This window comes from Zea mays, chromosome 1 (assembly GCF_902167145.1).
Source record: "Zea mays cultivar B73 chromosome 1, Zm-B73-REFERENCE-NAM-5.0, whole genome shotgun sequence".
Taxonomy (NCBI): domain Eukaryota; kingdom Viridiplantae; phylum Streptophyta; class Magnoliopsida; order Poales; family Poaceae; genus Zea; species Zea mays.
The window spans coordinates 239,358,513-239,378,407 of record NC_050096.1 but is presented as its reverse complement, the minus strand read 5'-3'; the positions used below and the strand labels follow the sequence as shown (position 1 = coordinate 239,378,407).

Here is a 19,895-nt window from a genome sequence, read left to right as displayed (position 1 = left end):
TTCGCCATCGTTCTCCTCTTAGGAGTAGTGGCAGAACCCTTTTGCGCCTTCGGCTTTGTTGCCTCTGTTGGAGGGCTCAAAATCTCTGGCATTTTTGTTATTTCTTCAGTTTTTGGCCCTTTAGCATTATCAGCCTTCATCTCAACTAGCTCGACTGAAGGTAACTTCGGCATTACAGCTGGCTCTTCAGTGCTCTACGCAGACGGAACAATTTCTTTTGTTTTGGCAGCTGAAGTGGCCCCTTCGCCAAATTCAAGTATCGTGGTCGGTTCAATGTAACGCGGCCGGTGAGTCAGAACCTTCATCTTCTTGCCCTTCGGCTCAGCTGTGATCGCCGAAGCAGCAACTTTTCTCAAAGCAGCAATCTTTCTTTTTACCCCTTGCCCTCGCAGCAGGTAACAATAGTCAGGGTATATGAAGCCAATAGCATCGAATACCCTGTTCAATCTTTTCTTACTCCGACCCCCGAAGGCTGTGGACAAGGCATTGTCCTCGGTCTTGGAATACACCCCCAAGTAACTCATCGGTAGTAGTTTCAATGCACTTCAGTCAGTCATCATTTGGTTCATCAAACTTATCCCCAAACCTGAAGGTATACTTCAGCCGAACCAAACCACCTTCGCTAGAGTCAGTGATGGTCTCCTTCAGCATTTCCCAGCTTTCCACAAGCGGCCATACCCTGAAGGCTATATGTTCTTGAATTAAATCCCTTGTGCCAACAAAGGAGCAAACAGTGCTAAAGGCCTTTTGACACACTTCGGTGGCGTCATCAATTTCGACCTTCGGCCTTCGAAGGCCGAAGCGGGACCAGATGGGGCGCATGATGATTTCTTTTATGTCTTCTCTCGTCTTCAGATCATTCTTCACATAAAACCACTCTTCCATCCAGGCCCCGGGCCATCTCTTCCAAAATGTTGGCACTGGGTGGCTTGCGTTGGGACGAGCAACGAATCCATAACAACCAAAGTTATTGTGGTACTGCTCTTTACCAATGGCCTTCGTCTCATATAAAAGTTCGTGTATATTGTAGAAGCATTTTGCGCTTGGCTCTAGCCCTTGACTCCTTACTGCCTAGACAAAGAGCCCCATCCTTATTACGGCTTCGGGGGTGATCTGATGAAGGAAGATCTGGTAGGTTTTTAACACTTCAACTACAAACTTGCTCAAAGGGAACCGAAGTCCAGCCTTGAAGAAGCTTCGGTAAATTACAACTTCGTTTTCCTCAGGGGGCAGGGACGTTGTTGTCTCTACCAGCCCTCACAATAGACATGTCCCGAAAGTACCTTCCTCTCATGTTTTCAAGATGACTCTACTTAATGGTCGATTTTCCGAAGACAGAATGGCTTGGCCGCCAAGGCCGATCTTCAGAATCTTCATCCCCACTTTCCAATCATAGCTATCGCTATCACCAGTATCTTCAGATAAACCTTCCAGTATCTCCTTAGTAATCTTCTTCGTGTTTGTCTTTGCCATCGACTCGACGAATCCAGCAATATAAGGATCCACAGCCTTCTTCTCCTCAAACAGCTTCATCTCTTCAGTCAACTTCGCCTTCATAACAACCTTCTTTTCCTTGGATATTTTTTCCTCGGACATGGTGAAAATGTGACTTTAAACTAAAGCTCAAGAAGCTTGGAAATCAGGTGAGAGCTAGTGAGCACGAGCTAAAAAGTTTGAGAAAATAACACAAATAGTGGCAATAGCGTACCAAATGTTGTCGCTATGGTTTATATTTATATGCGCAGTGCGTTGCAACTTGGTGGGCCCTGTCTGTCATTGACTGTTGCTATTCTAGCAAAGGGAAGGAGTTTTTTCGGACCTTCGGGTTAAGGCCTCCGTTCATGTCGCAGTCTGAATTCGTTGTTATAACAAATTAATACTGTGAGGGGCTACTGTTGGGGACCTTTGTCTTCCGAAGGTCCTCAAAAACATGATTAACAATGTTTCCCAAGTGTAATGTATGTTCAGGAACCTTCGGACTCGGGATAAAGCTGTACACAATATGAAAAGCAGGGTCAGGATGAAGGATGAACCAGTTCCGAAGCTATACGCAAGGAAGCTTCAGCTCAACGACAGAAAAAGGAACCGACTTAAAGGGGGAAAGGCTATTTAGTCCTCGTTGGATTGTCATCAAGTCAATAGTAAAAAGGGCATAAATGTAATTTTACACAGGCTGCGCCCTGTGCCTATAAATAGATGAATAGTACTCCCGTACTGTTCACATTGACTCGTACTCGCTTGTGTGTCACGCTTGTACCTTTGTCTTCAATTAAGCCGAAGGTACAAATGTAGTTTGATATTATTCTTATTCATTTCTGATTATATAAAAGAAAAGATATATTATGATGTCATGTAATTATTCATGCTACTATGTTTCATATGCTTTGTCTTTCATTGATTTATGTTGCAATAATGAAGGTACATCCTTCATAACCTTCGTCCGAAGATTGTTATACCCTCAGGGAAATAACGCTTCTAAGGATGAAGGACATTAAACTTTAACCTATTTTTGTGTTGTCTTGTTCTTAATTCATAGCATTTGAGAGCAAAACAAATCAAACAAACATAATTACAAATATATACTAATTTCGGCTGCAATTAAATAACAGCCGCCGAAAATATGAAATAAAATACGAAAAAAATAACCTTTGGATGGCAAAGAGCTTGGCGACGACGGTGGAGTGGTTGGAGGAGTTGAGCTTCGCCGCGGCCGATCGACGGTAGTTGAGGACCATGGCGGACGACGGTGGCGACAGCGGGCGGCGCTGCGGCGGCGGATGACCGGGGTCAGGTGCGGCGGGCGGGTGGCGCTAGGGCCAGCGCGTGGGCAGGGGCGGGCGCGCGGGCGGGCAGGGGAGGGCGACGCGCGGCCGGCGACGGTGGGCAGAGGCGGCGGTGAGTGGCGTGGCGCGAGAGCGAGACAGAGACAGAGAGCGGTGGCGTGAGGAGAGAAAAAGAGAGAAGAGAGGAGTCGGGCTGCCGTTAAAATTACTGTATTTTTGGCGGCCAGGACTTGACCGCCGAAAATAAGGTCTTATTTTCGGCGGCTCTATCGGCCGAAAATACTAACTTATTTTCGGCGGCCAGAGCCCGGCCACCAAAAATAACTCTGGCTGCCGAAAGTGACTGTACGTGCCGTTGTGCCTCCCTTACTCCAATTTTGATTGTGATCATTTTTAAGGTTGTGAGAGACTCCAATCTATGGACATTCCTCACAAACGGGGTTGTGATATAAGGAAGAAATCATGGCACTCAAGTTTGATCTTTAGATCACTTAAGAGGGGTTGATTGTAACCGTTGTCAGAAGGAGGACACCATAATGTGGAGGTAGGCTTTGGCCGAACCACAGATAAAAACCAATGTGTCTCTTGTGCCATTTACTTTACTGTGATTTTTCCTCCTCCTAAGCTCTCTATTCTCACTTGTGGTATTGCTCTAAGTTTAACTCATATCTTGATAGAGCAATCAAGTGGAGGGAACTTCTATCTCCTTCTCTCCTCTCAAACTTGGTTGAATTTGCACTAACTCTAACTTTTAGACCAAGTTTGTGTGTTTTAAGTCATATTTTGTAGGATCACCTATTCACCCCCTTCTAGGTGTTCTCATCGAGAGAACACTGTGACTTGATCCAAATCTCTACGCAACGCCACGGGATGACAAAAACTGCATAGCACAGTAATACTCAATCTAGTGTCAATTGAATATACCAAATTACTAGCAACGAGCCAACACAGATGACTATAGAATATTATAACAAGACACGCAAAAAAGCCCAAGCGGCAATGGTGCATAGCAGGTCGACGGCGTCGCACAGTAGGCCGATAGTGTTGGGCATCAATAGTGCCGCTCAAGGGGACGGCAGTGCCGCGCAATGAAAATTGTATAAAATCGCCTCAAACTTCACAGGAAGTTTGTGCACAGGGAAAGAATATGATTTCTAAAGTTTCAACCAGAGCAAAACAAAACTCCATGCATATATCAGAAATCCTATTTTGGTTGGGGTTTTCTCAATCCAGCTAAACTAATGCCACCTAGAGGAGTAAAACTAGGAGAACAAAATGAAAGGTGCAAGTGCTCTAAGCCAAAAGAGATAGCTATCCACAATAGCTCACCTGTCTATTTATAGAGTGTTATTTCACTAGTCTCAACTATCCCTAGATACATAGAGCCTATCCAGTTAGCCCGGGGCAAAATGGACCAACTCCTAAGATTTTGATATGATGGCCACACACTCCACACAAAGTTGCTTCGCCTCAACGTACCCTTCGTGATGCTGCCACGTCCCACCTCCGATTCCCACCGGAATCACATCATCGAGTTTTGAGGCCCAAACTTAGCAAAACCAGCAGCTAGATGGTTTTGAGGTGCATCTACCAAAACGGTCATGAGTAGCGCACCACATGCGCGTCCCCCACGTCCTAGACACGTGTCTCACCAGTACTCGATCGCGTCGGCGACATGATCCGCTCCATCACGTCCTTGCGCTCGTGCGTGTCCCAGGTGTCAGCCATCGCGACTAGTCACTCGACCTCTCTATTCCCTCGGTCAAGTCCCAACACTCATCCTTCGTCGGTTCATCAGCATGAACCCGCATGACCTTCACCTTCATTGTCGACCATCGTACCTATGCTCCACACCTGCACACCACAAGCCAAGACACATGGTTGCACAACACATATACTCACGCCCCAGTTTTGTATTTGCATGCATAGTATGTGGGTTTGCAGTTATGATGAGATATGATAAAAACAAGATATGTATTTTAACTTGGCAAAATCATGCTAATAAGGTTGGTGAGAAAGGTTAAAATTTGGGGGTTATGGACAAATGTGATGGGTAGAAAGATTGATAGTTAAAACTCAATCAAGTTTCTCTATAATAGAAAAGGCTCTCCATAATTACTTAGGTTTCACTCAATTTGTATCTTCCAATGTGACACCTATGGTTGCACCACTTCATATTTCAATGATATACTTTTTGCAAATCAACATATATAGTCATCCATGTTTCAAGCGTATTTGTAAACTTATGTCCTTTATGATTCAACACAATGACATTAACATCACGATTTTCCAAAAAAAAACAAGTATAAATGACCATAAATACCATGTGGATTTATGTGAAATCTCATTCTCTAAATTCCAATAAACCAAAGATGCCAAAAGTTGGCTCAGTCACCTTTCCATTACACATAAAGATGAGCATTAGTGTGTGAACCCCTTTAATAAACCAAATTCCAATAATGGGCCATTTGCATCCCTTCATTTTGAAGGAATTGGAATTTACTTTATAAAGTAGGTTATTTAGTTTGGAATTTGACATTCCACCACTTTCCCAAATTTAGATATAAGCCTATCCCCAAATTCATAGGATGAGGTGACTAGGCTATGATTCTACTCCGCAACTTATAACACACTCTCCACGTCTCGCTCCCCTAGAGTAGAAATGTAGTATATAAATATTACACACATATGACCAACAACAGTATACAAATAAACTTTATATAAAACCATATTAGCTTAATAGATTTATGCCTAATTTAGGATTATTAGAATGGAATTCAATTCCAAGGATCCAAACGGGGCTAAGATGAAATTAAAAATTGAATGTATTTCTACTTTGTAGTAGGGCAAAATGGGAAGAACATGTCATATAGTGGTCCCACAAATCCTTTGTTCCTCTCATTTCCCTCCCTTATAACCCTTCCCCTGTGATATAATGTGGTGGCCATGCACATTATAATTGTGATCCCAGTGGCACAACGGTTAACAGTGCCTTGGTTGGATGCACACCATGGAATACATGATTTGCTCAAATGACACTGGGTCATGCACAAAGTCAATGGTTACGTTACTAAAGGCACCATTGCGTGATTTTGGTAATACAGCTAGTGAATACCAGTGCACACGATAGATATGCCAAAAGGAAGGCATAGGATGCCAAAGTATTTGTGAAGAGATATGTTAACATAGCCTAAGGATATTTATTTTTGACTACGCAATAGCGGCGGACAGGTTGGCGAGCGAGAGAAACATGTGAGGTCCAAGGTTAAAGGGGTAGGAGAGAAGATCTAACGGCTAGGAATCAATCGATCTAGAGAAAGGAAAGAAAATACATTTCATAGTTCCTTCGAAGTTACGCAATCTATATCTTCCAATTCTACCCTTGGCATATCTTCAATTCCTATTTTACTTTTAATCAAATACTTTTGCATGTTTCCATTTGAACACCTAGAGTCATCGGACTTATATACATGGTTCTACTAAAAAACATGTAAAATATATGTGTATATATGGTTGTACTAAAAAACATGAAAAAAGACCTAAAAATTAATTCACATAAATTTTCTATATCATATCTCACTCTAAACTCCAATAAAGTTTGCCAAAAAATGCCTTCTTTATCTTTTTTTCATGATCGAGAAGAACGGAGCACATATGTGTCAAACTTCATACACACCTGAATAGCAATAGCAATAAAAAACAATAATACGTAAGAAAAAAAATCACCGCCAAAAAACATTCCTCCTTTTGATAGGGGCAAAGCGGGAAGAATAAGTCAAAACATCGACCCACAGACACCTCGTCCCCCTCGTTTCCCTCTTCGGCTCCTCCCTTATATCTCTCGCCCTGCTTTCGCTCTCACACCACTTCGCCACAAAACCCAAACCCGTTCCACCCGCAAGGACTCTCTTCTGGGAAGAGTGGGACGGATCGAGCTCGACCCCACAGAGGTCCGTCCAGACCCTCCTCTCCGGCATAGAAAGGAGACGAACGCTCTTTGGGGTAATGGCGCCGGCGTGGGAGCGTGCCAGGCGCGCGCTCACCGCCAGGTTCTGCATGCGCTTTGCGGCGAGGCGCGTGGTCGTCGAGGACGCGCCACGTGGGATGGTCGACATAGAGGCGCCTTTTCCGGTGGCGGTGGCGGAGGCGGAGCAGCAGCAAGAGCAGCCGGAGGACGAGAGGGAGATGTTGCTGGCCGCGGTGTCCTCCGAACCGGTGTCCGAGCAGCTGGCGTCGTCGAGGTCTGGGAGCCGGAGTTCAGCGGTGAGATCTCTTTCGCCCCCTTGCAGCCGCCTTGTGTGCTTTTGTCAGGTGATCACGGTGCATCAGATGCGCCACTATAGTTTCATGATTTTGCGTAGGATTGTCTTGTGTTCTCGTCTGTCTTGCTGTCGACATGGGTTGCTTGGCATGCATGGGGACCACACACAGTTCTGTGGGAAACTTCCTGTGACGAGATTATTTTCCCAAGCTTATACGAGAGAAATAATTGGTCTTTTTTTTAAAAAAAAAATCAGTTTCCATTTCAGGCGTCTGACATCTAGAAATCCCATACGTATAAAACTTTTGCTGCATGTTTGTTCTCCTCCGATCTTATTTCAGTATATATAGGACCAAACTCTTGTGCCAATGGTTTGAAATTCGGTAGAAAAAACCCTAGTCCTGAACTGTTATGTTTATTGCCTAACTCATCGTCCTTTGAATAGAAATGTCGGCTTGTTTGGTATGATTGACGCTTTGGGGACTAAAGTTTAGTCCTACTCTACTTGGTTGTAGAGAATAAAAGTATTTAGAGCACATTAAATAAGTTATAAGAAGACCAAAATATATCTTAGCATTCTCAGGTAATTAGTGCAACTGAAATAAATGAGAAACAAAAAGTGAAATTAATATGGTTTAGTCTCTGTTAGTAATCTCTTGATTGACTAGAGACTAAAACATTTTAATCCCGTTTTAGTCTTACCATTTAGCAATTTAGAGACTAAATAGAACTAAAACGAAGAGACTAATCTTTATCCCTGAAACCAAACCGGCCCTTCATTTCTTGGTAATCGAAATGATCTCGAGTTGATGTTCTACGGATTGTACTTAGCGTGTTATTGACTATAGACAAACCGAGGAAGCAATCGGCCATCATTTAAGCAATACTTTTGTGTTGTTCTATTTGTAGCTAGGATCCGGCTGTGATTTGGAAAAGAAAAAAATGGCTCTTCATTTGTGCTCTTCCATTCCTATGTAGGCAATTTATCGAATAATGGTCACCATCACCAATCACCATCTTGGCGTATCTTATGAAGCATACTTTTATCATCTACAGGCCAAGTTTATCTTTGATCTGTTGGTTGTTGCCATTTACTCCTAGTATAGATAAGGCTCAAATGACTTCTAAGGATATTTTGGCGTTGACATCATGCTGGGCGGCTGGGCGAGCCAAGTACTCAAACTGTGTTGCAATAATATTTTCCGTATAGTATGTGTTGGCATCGATTTAGACCTCAATCACTACGATGAGTGCCGACGGCGGTGCGTGGACGGTCCTCGGTCGAGGGCCGGACGGTTCACGACTTGGTGCAGAGGTTAGGGTTCCTGCCTGACGAACCGGATGGTCTGTGCCTAGTGGCCGGATGGTCCGTGCGTGCGCAGAGGTGACGTGTTCGCCGCAGCACCTGGACCTCACTCCAAGGAGGGACCCCGTCGGGGAGAAGAGATTCTAGGGATTGTCTTGTGATCGACAGGCCACCCAAGACGTCTCTAAACGACGTAGAGCCGCAGAGAGGTGAAGATTAGAGTAAGAAATATATGTTACAGTCTACTCCTAGGACAAAATGTAAAGAACTAAAGGTATATTGATTGTTTGATCGATTGTTGGTTCTTCAATCGGTCATACCCCTTCAAATATATAAGAGGGGGGTCTAGACCCGTTCCCAGTCGTTCTCCAACAACTTCCGTAGGGTTAGAGGGCTAAACATACGAGGAGATAGGAGTTTTAACCGCCTGATTTGATTTATTCGCGGACCGTCCACACCTATGGGTGGACCGTCTGGTCGTGCCCAGTGCCACAAATGGTGCTCAACACATGCCCCTGCCTTTTGGAGAAGCTAAGCGAACCAAAATTACTTACACAGGCTGGAACTAACTCGATGTGATAACATTGGTTCTGTTAGGTATCTTGCCACATGCTAGGATGGTATTGCTTTAGGAAATACTTTAATAGCATTGTGTTTAGATATTCTACGAGCCCATAAAGCTTCAGACAAGACCTTATGCCAATGCTTAGAATGATCAGATATCTTCTTTTTTACCAGGCTAATCAATGTTCTGTTGCTAGACATAGCATGTCCATTAGCCTGAGCATAATATGGAGATGAATTGAACAATTTAATTCTATATGATTCAGCGAACTCATGTACCTCCTTTGACATAAAAGAAGTCCCTTGGTCTGTGGTCAAAGTCTGAGGAATACTGAATCTATGAATAATATATTTAGTTATTGTCGGGGACCATAATTAGGGGTACCCCCAAGACTCCTAATCTCAGTTGGTAACCCCCATCAGCACAAAGCTGCAAAGGCCTGATGGGCGCGATTAAGGTCAAGGCTTAGTCCACTCAAGGGACATGATCTCGCCTCGCCCGAGCCCAGCCTCGGGCAAAGGCAGCCGACCCCGGAGGATTCACGTCTCGCCCGAGGGCCCCCTCAAGCAACGGACACACCTTCGGCTCGCCCGAGGCCCAGTCTTCGCAGAGAAGCAACCTTGGTCAGATCGCCACGCCAACCGACCGTATCGCAGGAGCATTTAATGCAATGATCGCCTGACACCTTATCCTGACGCGCGCTCCAGTCGATAGAGCCGAAGTGACCGCATCACTTCGCCGCTCCACTGACCGACCTGACAAGAAAACAGCGCCGCCCACGTCGCTCCGACTGTTGTGCCACTCGACAGAGTGAGGCTGACAGCAGCTAAGTCCAGCCTTGGGCGCCATAGGAAGCTCCGCCTCGCCCGACCCCAGGGCTCGGGCTCAACCTCGACGCTGAACGACAGACTCCGCCTCGCCCGACCCTAGGGCTCGGACACAGCCTCGGCCTCGGAAGACGGTCTCCGCCTCGCCCGACCCAGGGCTCGGACTCAACCTCGACCTCGGAAGACGGACTCCGCCTCGCCCGACCCCAGGGCTCGGACTCCGCCTCGACCTCGGAAGACGGACTCGACCTCGATCTCGGAGGAGCCTCCGCCTCGCCCGACCTAGGGCTCGGACCGACCACGTCACACGGGGGGCCACCATTACCCTACCCCTAGCTAGCTCAGGCTACGGGGGACGAGACCGGTGTCCCATCTGGCTCGCCCCGGTAAACAAATAATGATGGCGCCCCGCGAGCTCCATGATGACGGCGGCTCTCAGCCCCTTACGGAAGCAAGGAGACGTCAGCAAGGATTCGACAGCCCCGACAGCTGTCCTTCCACAGGGCCCAAGCGCTACTCCGATGGCCACGACATCACATGAACAGGGTGTCGAAACCTCTCTGACTGCCACGACGACATGTACTTAGGGCTCTAGCTCCTCTCTGCTAGACACGTTAGCACACTGCTACACCCCCATTGTACACCTGGACCCTCTCCTTACGCCTATAAAAGGAAGGTCCAGGGCTCTCGTACGAGAAGGTTGGCCGCGCGGGAGAACGAGTCGACGCATAAGGCTCTCGCTCTCTCTCTCTCTCTCTCCCACGCGAACGCTTGTAACCCCCTACTGCAAGCGCACCCATCCGCCCTGGGCGCAGGACAACACGAAGGCTGTGGTTTCCCCTTACTGTTCTCCCCCCTTTGTGTCCCGTCTCGCGCCGACCCATCTGGGCTGGGACACGCAGCGACAATTTACTCGTCGGTCCAGGGACCCCCGGGGTCGAAACGCCGACAGTTGGCGCGCCAGGTAGGGGCCTGCTGCGTGTTGACGAGCAGCTTCCCGTCAAGCTCCAGATGGGGAGTCTCCAGCAACCTTTCCAACCCAGGACGACACTCCGTTTCGGGATTCTTGAGTTCATTTCCCTCGACGGTAGCTACGACATGATACTCCTTCCTCCGCCGCGCGACAGCGATAATGGCGGCCGTCAGCCCGCCCGCCGGCGGCGGAATCAACGACGTCTTCCCCACATGGCGGAAGAACAACATCCAGGTTTGTCCCGTCACCTCCCCCGCCGACGGAGGAGGAGGTGGGGCAACCATGGCCAAGCAGGAGGCGGCACCTCGTCGGCTGTCGAGCAAGTCGACGACGCCGGCGCCCCAGCGGGGGACACGTCGGGCTTCGACCTTGCGTCTGAGACGAAGACGAGCGTTGTTTCTCCGCAACACGCCAACCCCAAGCAGACGAACGACGCCAGCACGCTCGCGAAGGACTTGCTGGGCGTCGCCCTCGTACCTGAGACAACGGTGCAGTCCGCCCCTGACGCGACTTCGTCACCGCCCGTCGACCAAGAGGTACCGACCGATTCCCATCTCGTGCCTTTTGGATTCAGCCTCGACCCACCAAGCGACCTCGCTTCGGTGGAAGCCTTCATAGAGGCATGTACCAACCCTCCGGGGTACCATATGCGGTCCCCCTGGGACAGACTGACGGCCGTCTCGACCTACGGACCCTCGAGTTCCGAGGAAGATGACGAGCCCGACTTTTGTTGGGATTTCTCCGGGCTTGGTAAACCCAGTGCCATGCGGGACTTCATGACCGCATGCGACTACTGCCTCTCCGATTGTTCCGATGGTAGCCGCAGCTTCGGCGATGAGGACTGCGGCCCAAGTCGTGAATGTTTCCACGTCGATCTAGGGGGTCCCGGCGAAGGCAACCATCTTGGTATGCCGGAGAACGGCGATCCCCCTAGGCCTGCGCCTCGCGTTGACATCCTTCGGGAGCTAGCTGTGGTCCCAGTCCCTGCGGGGGGTCAGGACGCACAGCTCGAGCAAATCCGCGAGATGCAGGCCAGGCTCGACGAGGGAGCAGGAACACTTGAGCAGTTTCGGCGGAACATCGGGCAGGAATGGGCAGGCCAAGCTCCGGCCGGAGAAGCGCATCATCTACCCCAGGGCATCCAGCACCGCATTGCCGACGACGTCAGGGCAAGGCCGCCACCGGCTTCCAGTGGGGTCGGCCAGAACCTGGCTGCAGCAGCAATACTACTCTGCGTGATGCCGGAACCATCGACCACCGAAGGGCGGCGTATCCAAGGAGAGCTCAAGAATCTCCTGGAGGATGCCGCGGTCCGACGGGCCGAAAGCTCTGCCTCCCGAAGGCAGGGGTACCCCTCCGAGCATCGCGTCGCGACTTCCCGATTCGTGCGGGAAGCCTCGGTCCACACCGGGCGCACGCGCAACACGGCGCCTGTGGCCCCGGGACGCCTCGGCAACGAGCACCACCACCGCAATCGTCAAGTCCACCTCGACGAGAGGGTGCGCCGAGGCTACCACCCCAGGCGTGGGGGACGCTACGACAGCGGGGAGGATCGGAGTCCCTCGCCCGAACCACCCGGTCCGCAGGCTTTCAGCCGGGCCATACGACGGGCGTCGTTCCCGGCCCGGTTCCGAACCCCGACTATCATCACAAAGTACTCGGGGGAGACGAGACCGGAACTGTGGCTCGCGGACTACCAACTGGCCTGCCAGCTGGGTGGAACGGACGATGACAACCTCATCATCCGCAACCTCCCCCTGTTCCTCTCCGACACCGCTCGAGCCTGGCTGGAGCATCTGCCTCCGGGGCAGATCTCCAACTGGGACGACCTGGTCCAAGCCTTCGCCGGCAACTTCCAGGGCACGTACGTGCACCCTGGGAACTCTTGGGATCTCCGAAGCTGCCGCCAGCAGCCAGGAGAGTCTCTCCGGGACTACATCCAGCGATTCTTGAAGCAGCGCACCGAGCTGTCCAACGTCACTGACTCGGACGTCATCGGCGCGTTCCTCGCCGGCACCACCTGTCGCGACCTGGTGAGCAAGCTAGGTCGCAAGACCCCCACCAGGGGCGAGCGAGCTGATGGACATCGCCACCAAGTTCGCCTCTGGCCAGGAGGCGGTTGAGGCCATCTTCCGGAAGGACAAGCAGCCCCAGGGCCGCCAGCCGGAAGACGTCCCTGAGGCGTCCACTCAGCACGGCACCAGGAAGAAGGGCAAGAAGAAGTCGCAAGCGAAACGCGACGCCGCCGACGCGGACCTTGTCGCCGCCGCTGAGTACAAGAACCCTCGGAAACCTCCTGGAGGTGCCAATCTCTTCGATAAGATGCTCAAGGAGCCGTGCCCCTATCATCAAGGGCCCGTCAAGCACACCCTTGAGGAGTGCGTCATGCTTCGGCGCCACTTTCACAAGACCGGGCCACCTGCGGAAGGTGGCAGGGCCCACAACAACGACAAGAAGGAGGATCACAAGGCAGAGGAGTTCCCTGAGGTCCACGACTGCTCCATGATCTACGGTGGGCAAGTGGCGAACGCCACGGCTCGGCACCACAAGCAAGAGCGCCGGGAGGTCTGCTCGGTAAAGGTGGTGGCGCCAGTCTACCTAGACTGGTCCGACAAGCCCATCACCTTCGACTAGGGCGACCACCCCGACCGCGTGCCGAGCTCGGGGAAATATCCGCTCGTTGTCGACCCCGTCATCCGCAACGTCAGGCTCACCAAGGTCCTCATGGACGGAGGCAGCAGCCTCAATATCATCTACGCCGAGACCCTCGGGCTCCTGCAGATCGATCTGTCCTCGATCCGGACAGGCGCGACGCCTTTTCACGGGATCATCCCCGGGAAACGCGTGCAACCCCTCGGACAACTCGATCTGCCCGTCTGCTTCGGGACTCCCTCCAACTTCCGAAGGGAAACCCTCACGTTTGAGGTGGTCGGGTTCCGAGGAACCTACCACACAGTACTGGGGAGGCCATGCTATGCCAAGTTCATGGTCGTCCCCAACTACACTTACCTCAAGCTCAAAATGTCGGGCCCCAACGGGGTCATCACCGTCGGCCCCACGTACCGACACGCGTACGAATGCGACGTGGAGTGCGTGGAGTACGTCGAGGCCCTCGTCGAATATGAGGCCCTCATCGCCGACCTGGAGAGCCTCTCCAAGGAGGCGCCAGACGTGAAGCGCCACGCCGGCAACTTCGAGCCAGCAGAGACGGTTAAGTCCGTCCCTCTCGACCCCAGCAACGACGCCTCCAAGCAGATCCGGATCGGCTCCGAGCTCGGCCCCAAATAGGAAGCAGTGCTCGTCGACTTTCTCCGTGCGAACGCCGAAGTTTTCGCGTGGAGTCCCTCGGACATGCCTGGCATACCGAGGGATGTCGCCGAGCACTCGCTGGATATCCGAGCTGGATCCCGACTCGTGAAGCAGCTTCTGCGCTGATTCGACGAAGAAAAGCGCAGAGCCATAGGCGAGGAGATCCACAAGCTGATGGTCGCAGGGTTCATCAAAGAGGTATTCCATCCCGAATGGCTTGCCAACCCTGTGCTTGTGAGAAAGAAAGGAGGGAAATGGCGGATGTGTGTAGACTACACTGGTCTAAACAAAGCATGTCCGAAGGTTCCCTACCCTCTGCCTCGCATCGATCAAATCGTGGATTCCACAGCTGGGTGCGAAACCCTGTCTTTCCTCGATGCCTACTCAGGGTATCACCAAATTAGGATGAAAGAGTCCGACCAGCTCGCGACTTCTTTCATCACGCCCTTTGGCATGTACTGCTACGTTAATATGTCATTTGGTTTGAGGAATGCGGGTGCGACGTACCAAAGGTGCATGAACCACGTGTTCGGAGAGCACATTGGTCGAACGATCGAGGCTTATGTTGATGACATCGTAGTCAAGACGAGGAAAGCCTCCGACCTCCTCTCCGACCTTGAAACGACATTCCAGTGTCTCAAGGCGACAGGCGTAAAACTCAACCCCGAGAAGTGCGTCTTCGGAGTCCCCCGAGCCATGCTCTTGGGGTTCATCGTCTCCGAGCGGGGCATCGAGGCCAACCCGGAGAAAATCGCGGCCATCACCAGCATGGGCCCCATCAAGGACTTGAAAGGAGTACAGAGGGTTATGGGATGTCTTGCGGCTCTGAGCCGTTTCATCTCGCGCCTCGGCGAAAGAGGCCTACCTCTGTACCGCCTCTTGAGGAAGATCGAGCGCTTCACTTGGACCCCCGAGGTCGAGGAAGCCCTCGGGAACCTGAAGGCGCTCCTTACGAATGCACCCATCCTGGTGCCCCCCGCTGCCGGAGAAGCCCTCTTGATCTACGTCGCCGCTACCACTCAGGTGGTCAGCGCCGCGATCGTGGTTGAGAGACGAGAAGAAGGGCATGCATTGCCCGTCCAGAGGCCGGTCTACTTCATCAGTGAGGTACTGTCCGAGACCAAGATCCGCTACCCACAAATTCAGAAGCTGCTATACGCGGTGATTCTGACGCAGTGGAAGTTGCGACACTACTTCGAGTCTCATCTGGTGACTGTGGTGTCATCCTTCCCCCTGGGGGAGATCATCCAGTGCCGAGAGGCCTCGGGTAGGATTGCAAAGTGGGCGGTGGAAATCATGGGCGAGACAATCTCGTTCGCCCCTCGGAAGGCCATCAAGTCCCAACTCTTGGCGGACTTTGTGGCTGAATGGGTCGACACCCAGCTCCCGGCAGCTTTGATCCAACCGGAACTCTGGACCATGTTTTTCGACGGGTCGCTGATGAAAACAGGGGCAGGCGCGGGCCTGCTCTTCATCTCGCCTCTCGGGAAGCACCTCCGCTACGTGTTGCGCCTCCATTTCCTGGCGTCCAACAACGTGGCTGAGTACGAGGCTCTGGTCAACGGGTTGCGCATCGCCATCGAGCTAGGGGTCCGACGCCTCGACGCTCGCGGTGACTCGCAGCTTGTCATCGACCAAGTCATGAAGACCCACTGCCGCGACCCGAAGATGGAAGCCTACTATGACGAGGTTCGGCGCCTGGAAGACAAGTTCTACGGGCTCGAGGTCAACCACGTCGCCCGGCGGTACAACGAGACTGCGGACGAGCTAGCGAAGATAGCTTCGGCGCGAACAACGGTTCCCCCAAACGTGTTCTCCCGGGACCTACATCAACCCTCAGTCAAGACAAACAACACGCCCGAGCCCGAGAAGGTCTCGGCCCTGCCCGAGGTGCCCTCGGCTCAGCCCGAGGCACCCTCGGCCCGCGAGGGTGAGGCACTGCGCATCGAGGAAGAGCGGAATGGGGTCACGCCTAATCGAAACTGGCAGACCTCGTACCTGCAATATCTCCACCGAGGAGAGCTACCCCTCGACAGAGCCGAAGCTCGGCGACTGGCGCGGCGCGCCAAGTCATTCGTCTTGTTGGGTGACGGGAAGGAGCTCTACCACCGCAGCCCCTCCAGCGTCCTCCAGCGATGCATATCCATCGCCGAAGGCCATCACACAGCGTCTCGAGCCCTTGTTGGAAACGCTTTCCGACAAGGTTTCTACTGGCCGACCGCGGTGGCCGACGCCACTAGAATTGTCCGCACATGCCAAGGGTGTCAATTCTACGCAAGGCAGACGCACCTACCCGCTCAGGCTCTGCAAACAATACCCATCACCTGGTCGTTTGTCGTGTGGGGTCTGGACCTCGTTGGTCCCTTGCAGAAGGCACCCGGGGGCTACACGCACCTACTGGTCGCCATCGACAAATTCTCTAAGTGGATCGAAGTCTGACCCCTAAACAGCATCAGGTCCGAACAGACGGTGGCATTCTTCGCCAACATCATCCATCGCTTTGGGGTCCCGAACTCCATCATCACCAACAATGGCACCCAGTTCACCGGCAGAAAGTTCCTGGACTTCTGCGAGGATCACCACATCCGGGTGGACTGGGCCGCCATGGCACACCCCATGACGAATGGGCAGGTAGAACGTGCCAACGGCATGATTCTGCAAGGACTCAAGCCGAGGATCTACAACGACCTCCACAAGTTCGGCAGGCGATGGATGAAGGAACTCCCCTTGGTGGTCTGGAGCCTGAGGACGACGCCAAGTCGAGCCACGGGTTTCACGTCGTTCTTTCTAGTCTATGGAGCCGAGGCCATCTTGCCCACAGACTTAGAATACGGTTCCCCAAGGACGAGGGCCTACAACGACCGACGCAACCAGACCAACCGAGAAGACTCACTGGACCAGCTGGAAGAGGCTCGGGACGTGGCCTTACTACACTCAGCGCGGTATCTGTGACGGAACCTCCCAAGTAATTAGGCCCACCTACAGTTGTCCTTGTCTCACAGACATCAGACAACCCTGTAGGTGCCCCTGAACTACTTGACAAGTTCGGTATCTTTCCTTACCTTACCAGGAACGTCTCACCCATCTTGTAGACATTTCAGAACATCGGAGATAAAGAAATGCGGAAGCGAATTACATAAACTTTACATTTATTTCAAAAGTAAGCTTGAGTTATATTATTACAGACCAGCCTAAAAGTGAGTGCATAGAGTAATATTATACAAACCAGGGAGGCAAAAACTCCTCCCAAGAAGCTAAAAGCAAAAGATCCTAAACGGAGGACCGAGTCCTCCCGCACCTCAGTCTTGATTTTCCTTATTGGGAACCACCTTAGCACAGAAGCAGCAAAAGTCTGCTACTTCCTCACCTAAAAACAACGAAGGGATAAACCCTGAGTTTGGAATACTCAGCAAGTCTTACCCGACTAAGGAAAAGACTCTCAAGGGGATGCTGGATAAATAGGAGTCAAGGGGAGGCTTTAGCAAAAATCAACTCATACTTTTGCAGAAGTAGCTTACTAAGGTGAGTCCTTACTTTCAATCTTTTAACGCCATGTTAAGTATTAATAGACTCCATTTGCATCTAGTCTAATTTCACATCACATCAACACAACATCATTTTTATCCATCGTGTTCGCCTCTTGACTCTAGGTTGTAGAAAAGTGACCAAGTCTTCATAACCGCGAAGGTACGGCGATCCGAATCGATTATACTCAGCTGAGGATCTCCAATCACACGACATATGTAGCACTTAACCCTTGCATATGTCAACCCGCCACCGGGGTTCTTAAGACCGGATCAGGTTCACGCAGACCGAGAGCACAGATACACCACCGTCCAGCCTCTTGCCACGGAGGGTACACGCTACTCTCGCCACCGCTCCACGCCCATCTCGTGTTGTCTTATTCCGGCCTTAGTCTGCCCGAGGCAAGGCTTACCCATGACGAGGCATGTGACCAGTTAAAGGGTCCTCGGTCAGCACGCCTACATACTCGTTAATCCTTAACCAACCTGGGTAGAACATCACCTGTTCCTAACCCAAGTCTCAATTTAAGTATTTCCATCCTTAGGATTGTGTCTGTTCCTTAGGATGAAAGAGCATCACAGGGAACTTTGCAGTAAGATCCCACTATTGCTCCAAATGAAAATATTCTTGCAGGTAGAAGCCATCCTCTCCATGGTTAAATTGAGGACAACCTCTATCCACAAGATCTAAGCAAGGCTAAGCATTTTTGTAAATCATAATTTTGATACTTCACAGAAGTATCTATAAAGGTATGGATATCAAGGAAAGCAATGCATCAAAGGGTTTCAAGTAACTCCTATGAACCTAATGCACATTTCACTAGACTTAAGTGTGCAAAAAGTATTTAAAAACACAAGGAAAGGGGTTGCATGCACCGGGGCTTGCCTTCGTTTACTGGTGAATCAGGCTCGGATCCACAAATGTCGAAGTAGAAACTATTCCCGGCCTGAGTGTCCAAAGGTGGTTGTACTTGCTCTTCAGTTACTTCTACCTCTTCTTCTCGTTCTAATCATAACCATACATATGTATAAGAATGGATGCCATGGGATGCTCATGAGGATGCAAAGACAACATAAACTTATTAGTTATGTCTTGAATACAACTTTCCTTCACGGAGTTCCGGGAACTTAGGGTTTCCGGAGTCGGTAAAGGAGTTCATGGAGCAGGGGGGGTGGTTTTGGGTTTAGTGATCAAACAAGGTCCAAATCAATTCAAACTCTACCCAAGGCTTCTAAATAATGTGGGGAGTTCATATAAAAATTTTGAGCATTTTAGGACTTATCAATTATTTTCTAAAAATCTATAACCAAGACTTTTAACTACTTTAAATACCCTAAAATTTCTTACTTTCACTAAAAATCACAAACTTATTTTTATTAAATACTATGGAAAATAACAAACCTAGGAAAATTGGTTTCACAATTTTAGCATTTTTCTACATTTTTCTACACATTTTTAAAGCTCTGCTGGAAAAAGAAAAAGGAAAACGATGAACAGGCTTGGGCTGAAACCAGCCCAGGTCGGCCCAACAGCAGCAGAATCGCGCCCGCGCCCGCGCGCGCGATGGCGGCTTTGCAGAAAAAGCCCTCGAGGTTTTATCTAACAGGAAGCGGGTTCGGTTACTATTTCCTGGGGTCACTGACATTCACAAAAAGGTCCTCTGGTTTCTGTCTATTCTGTGTTTCACGTCCTCGACGGCATTCAAGCACGGCCGCGCTCCGGCGAGCAACAACGCCGGCCGATTGGGGCTAAGACCGGTGCTAATCTTCGGCTGAGACCAAACCCGAGTCCCCATGAACGTTTTCCCCAACTTAATTGCACGATTGGTGGACTAGGGAGCTCCGGCCACGGTGGCCGTAAGCAAAGCGGCAATAAGGTCGTGTTCCCGGCGATGGGTGGTCACACAGTTCAAATTGATGACTTGATAAGCATCACGAAGCTATGCAAGTGCTTAAACAAGAAAGCAGGGGACGGGGGCTGACCGGAGAGGGGCTGGCCGCGGTGAGGTGTTCTTGCGGGGTGTTCGACCCGATTTGGGGGAAGTCCCAAATTCGCGTTCTCAGGGGAACGATTGAGGACGATATTCGGTGGCTGGACAGCTTACTAGCCTACGGAGTTCGGGGAGGGGTCAATTTATAGCGAGGGTAAGCGGCGGTGGCGAATTTGACCGAGCAGTGCTGGCGGCCGGAGGTGAAGAAGAACCTGGGTGCGGTGAATTCGTGGCAAATGGCGTGGCGAGCTCCCCGTCGACGATGGGATGGCTTAGAGGAGTCACGACGGCACGATGTAAAGACAGAGCCACGCGGCGGACGCCGGTAATGGCTCAACGGCGGTGAAATCCTTATC

The 19,895-nt window shown here is 50.8% G+C and overlaps 1 protein-coding gene across 2 annotated transcripts in view; it reads left to right on the top strand.

Annotated features, from left to right (window-relative positions):
• The first annotated feature begins 6,593 nt into the window (after nucleotides 1–6,593).
• The window catches only part of LOC100217033 (E3 ubiquitin-protein ligase WAV3), a 38,140-nt gene continuing 24,838 nt past the window's right edge, over nucleotides 6,594–19,895 (top strand). The window contains exon 1 of one of the 2 annotated variants that reach the window (XM_008667337.4): nucleotides 6,594–7,046. In XM_008667337.4, the coding sequence (XP_008665559.1) occupies nucleotides 6,789–7,046 (258 nt within the window). In that variant the 5' untranslated portion in view covers nucleotides 6,594–6,788. The remainder of the gene's footprint in view (nucleotides 7,047–19,895) is intronic. The other variant, XM_008667342.3, reaches the window with a different exon arrangement.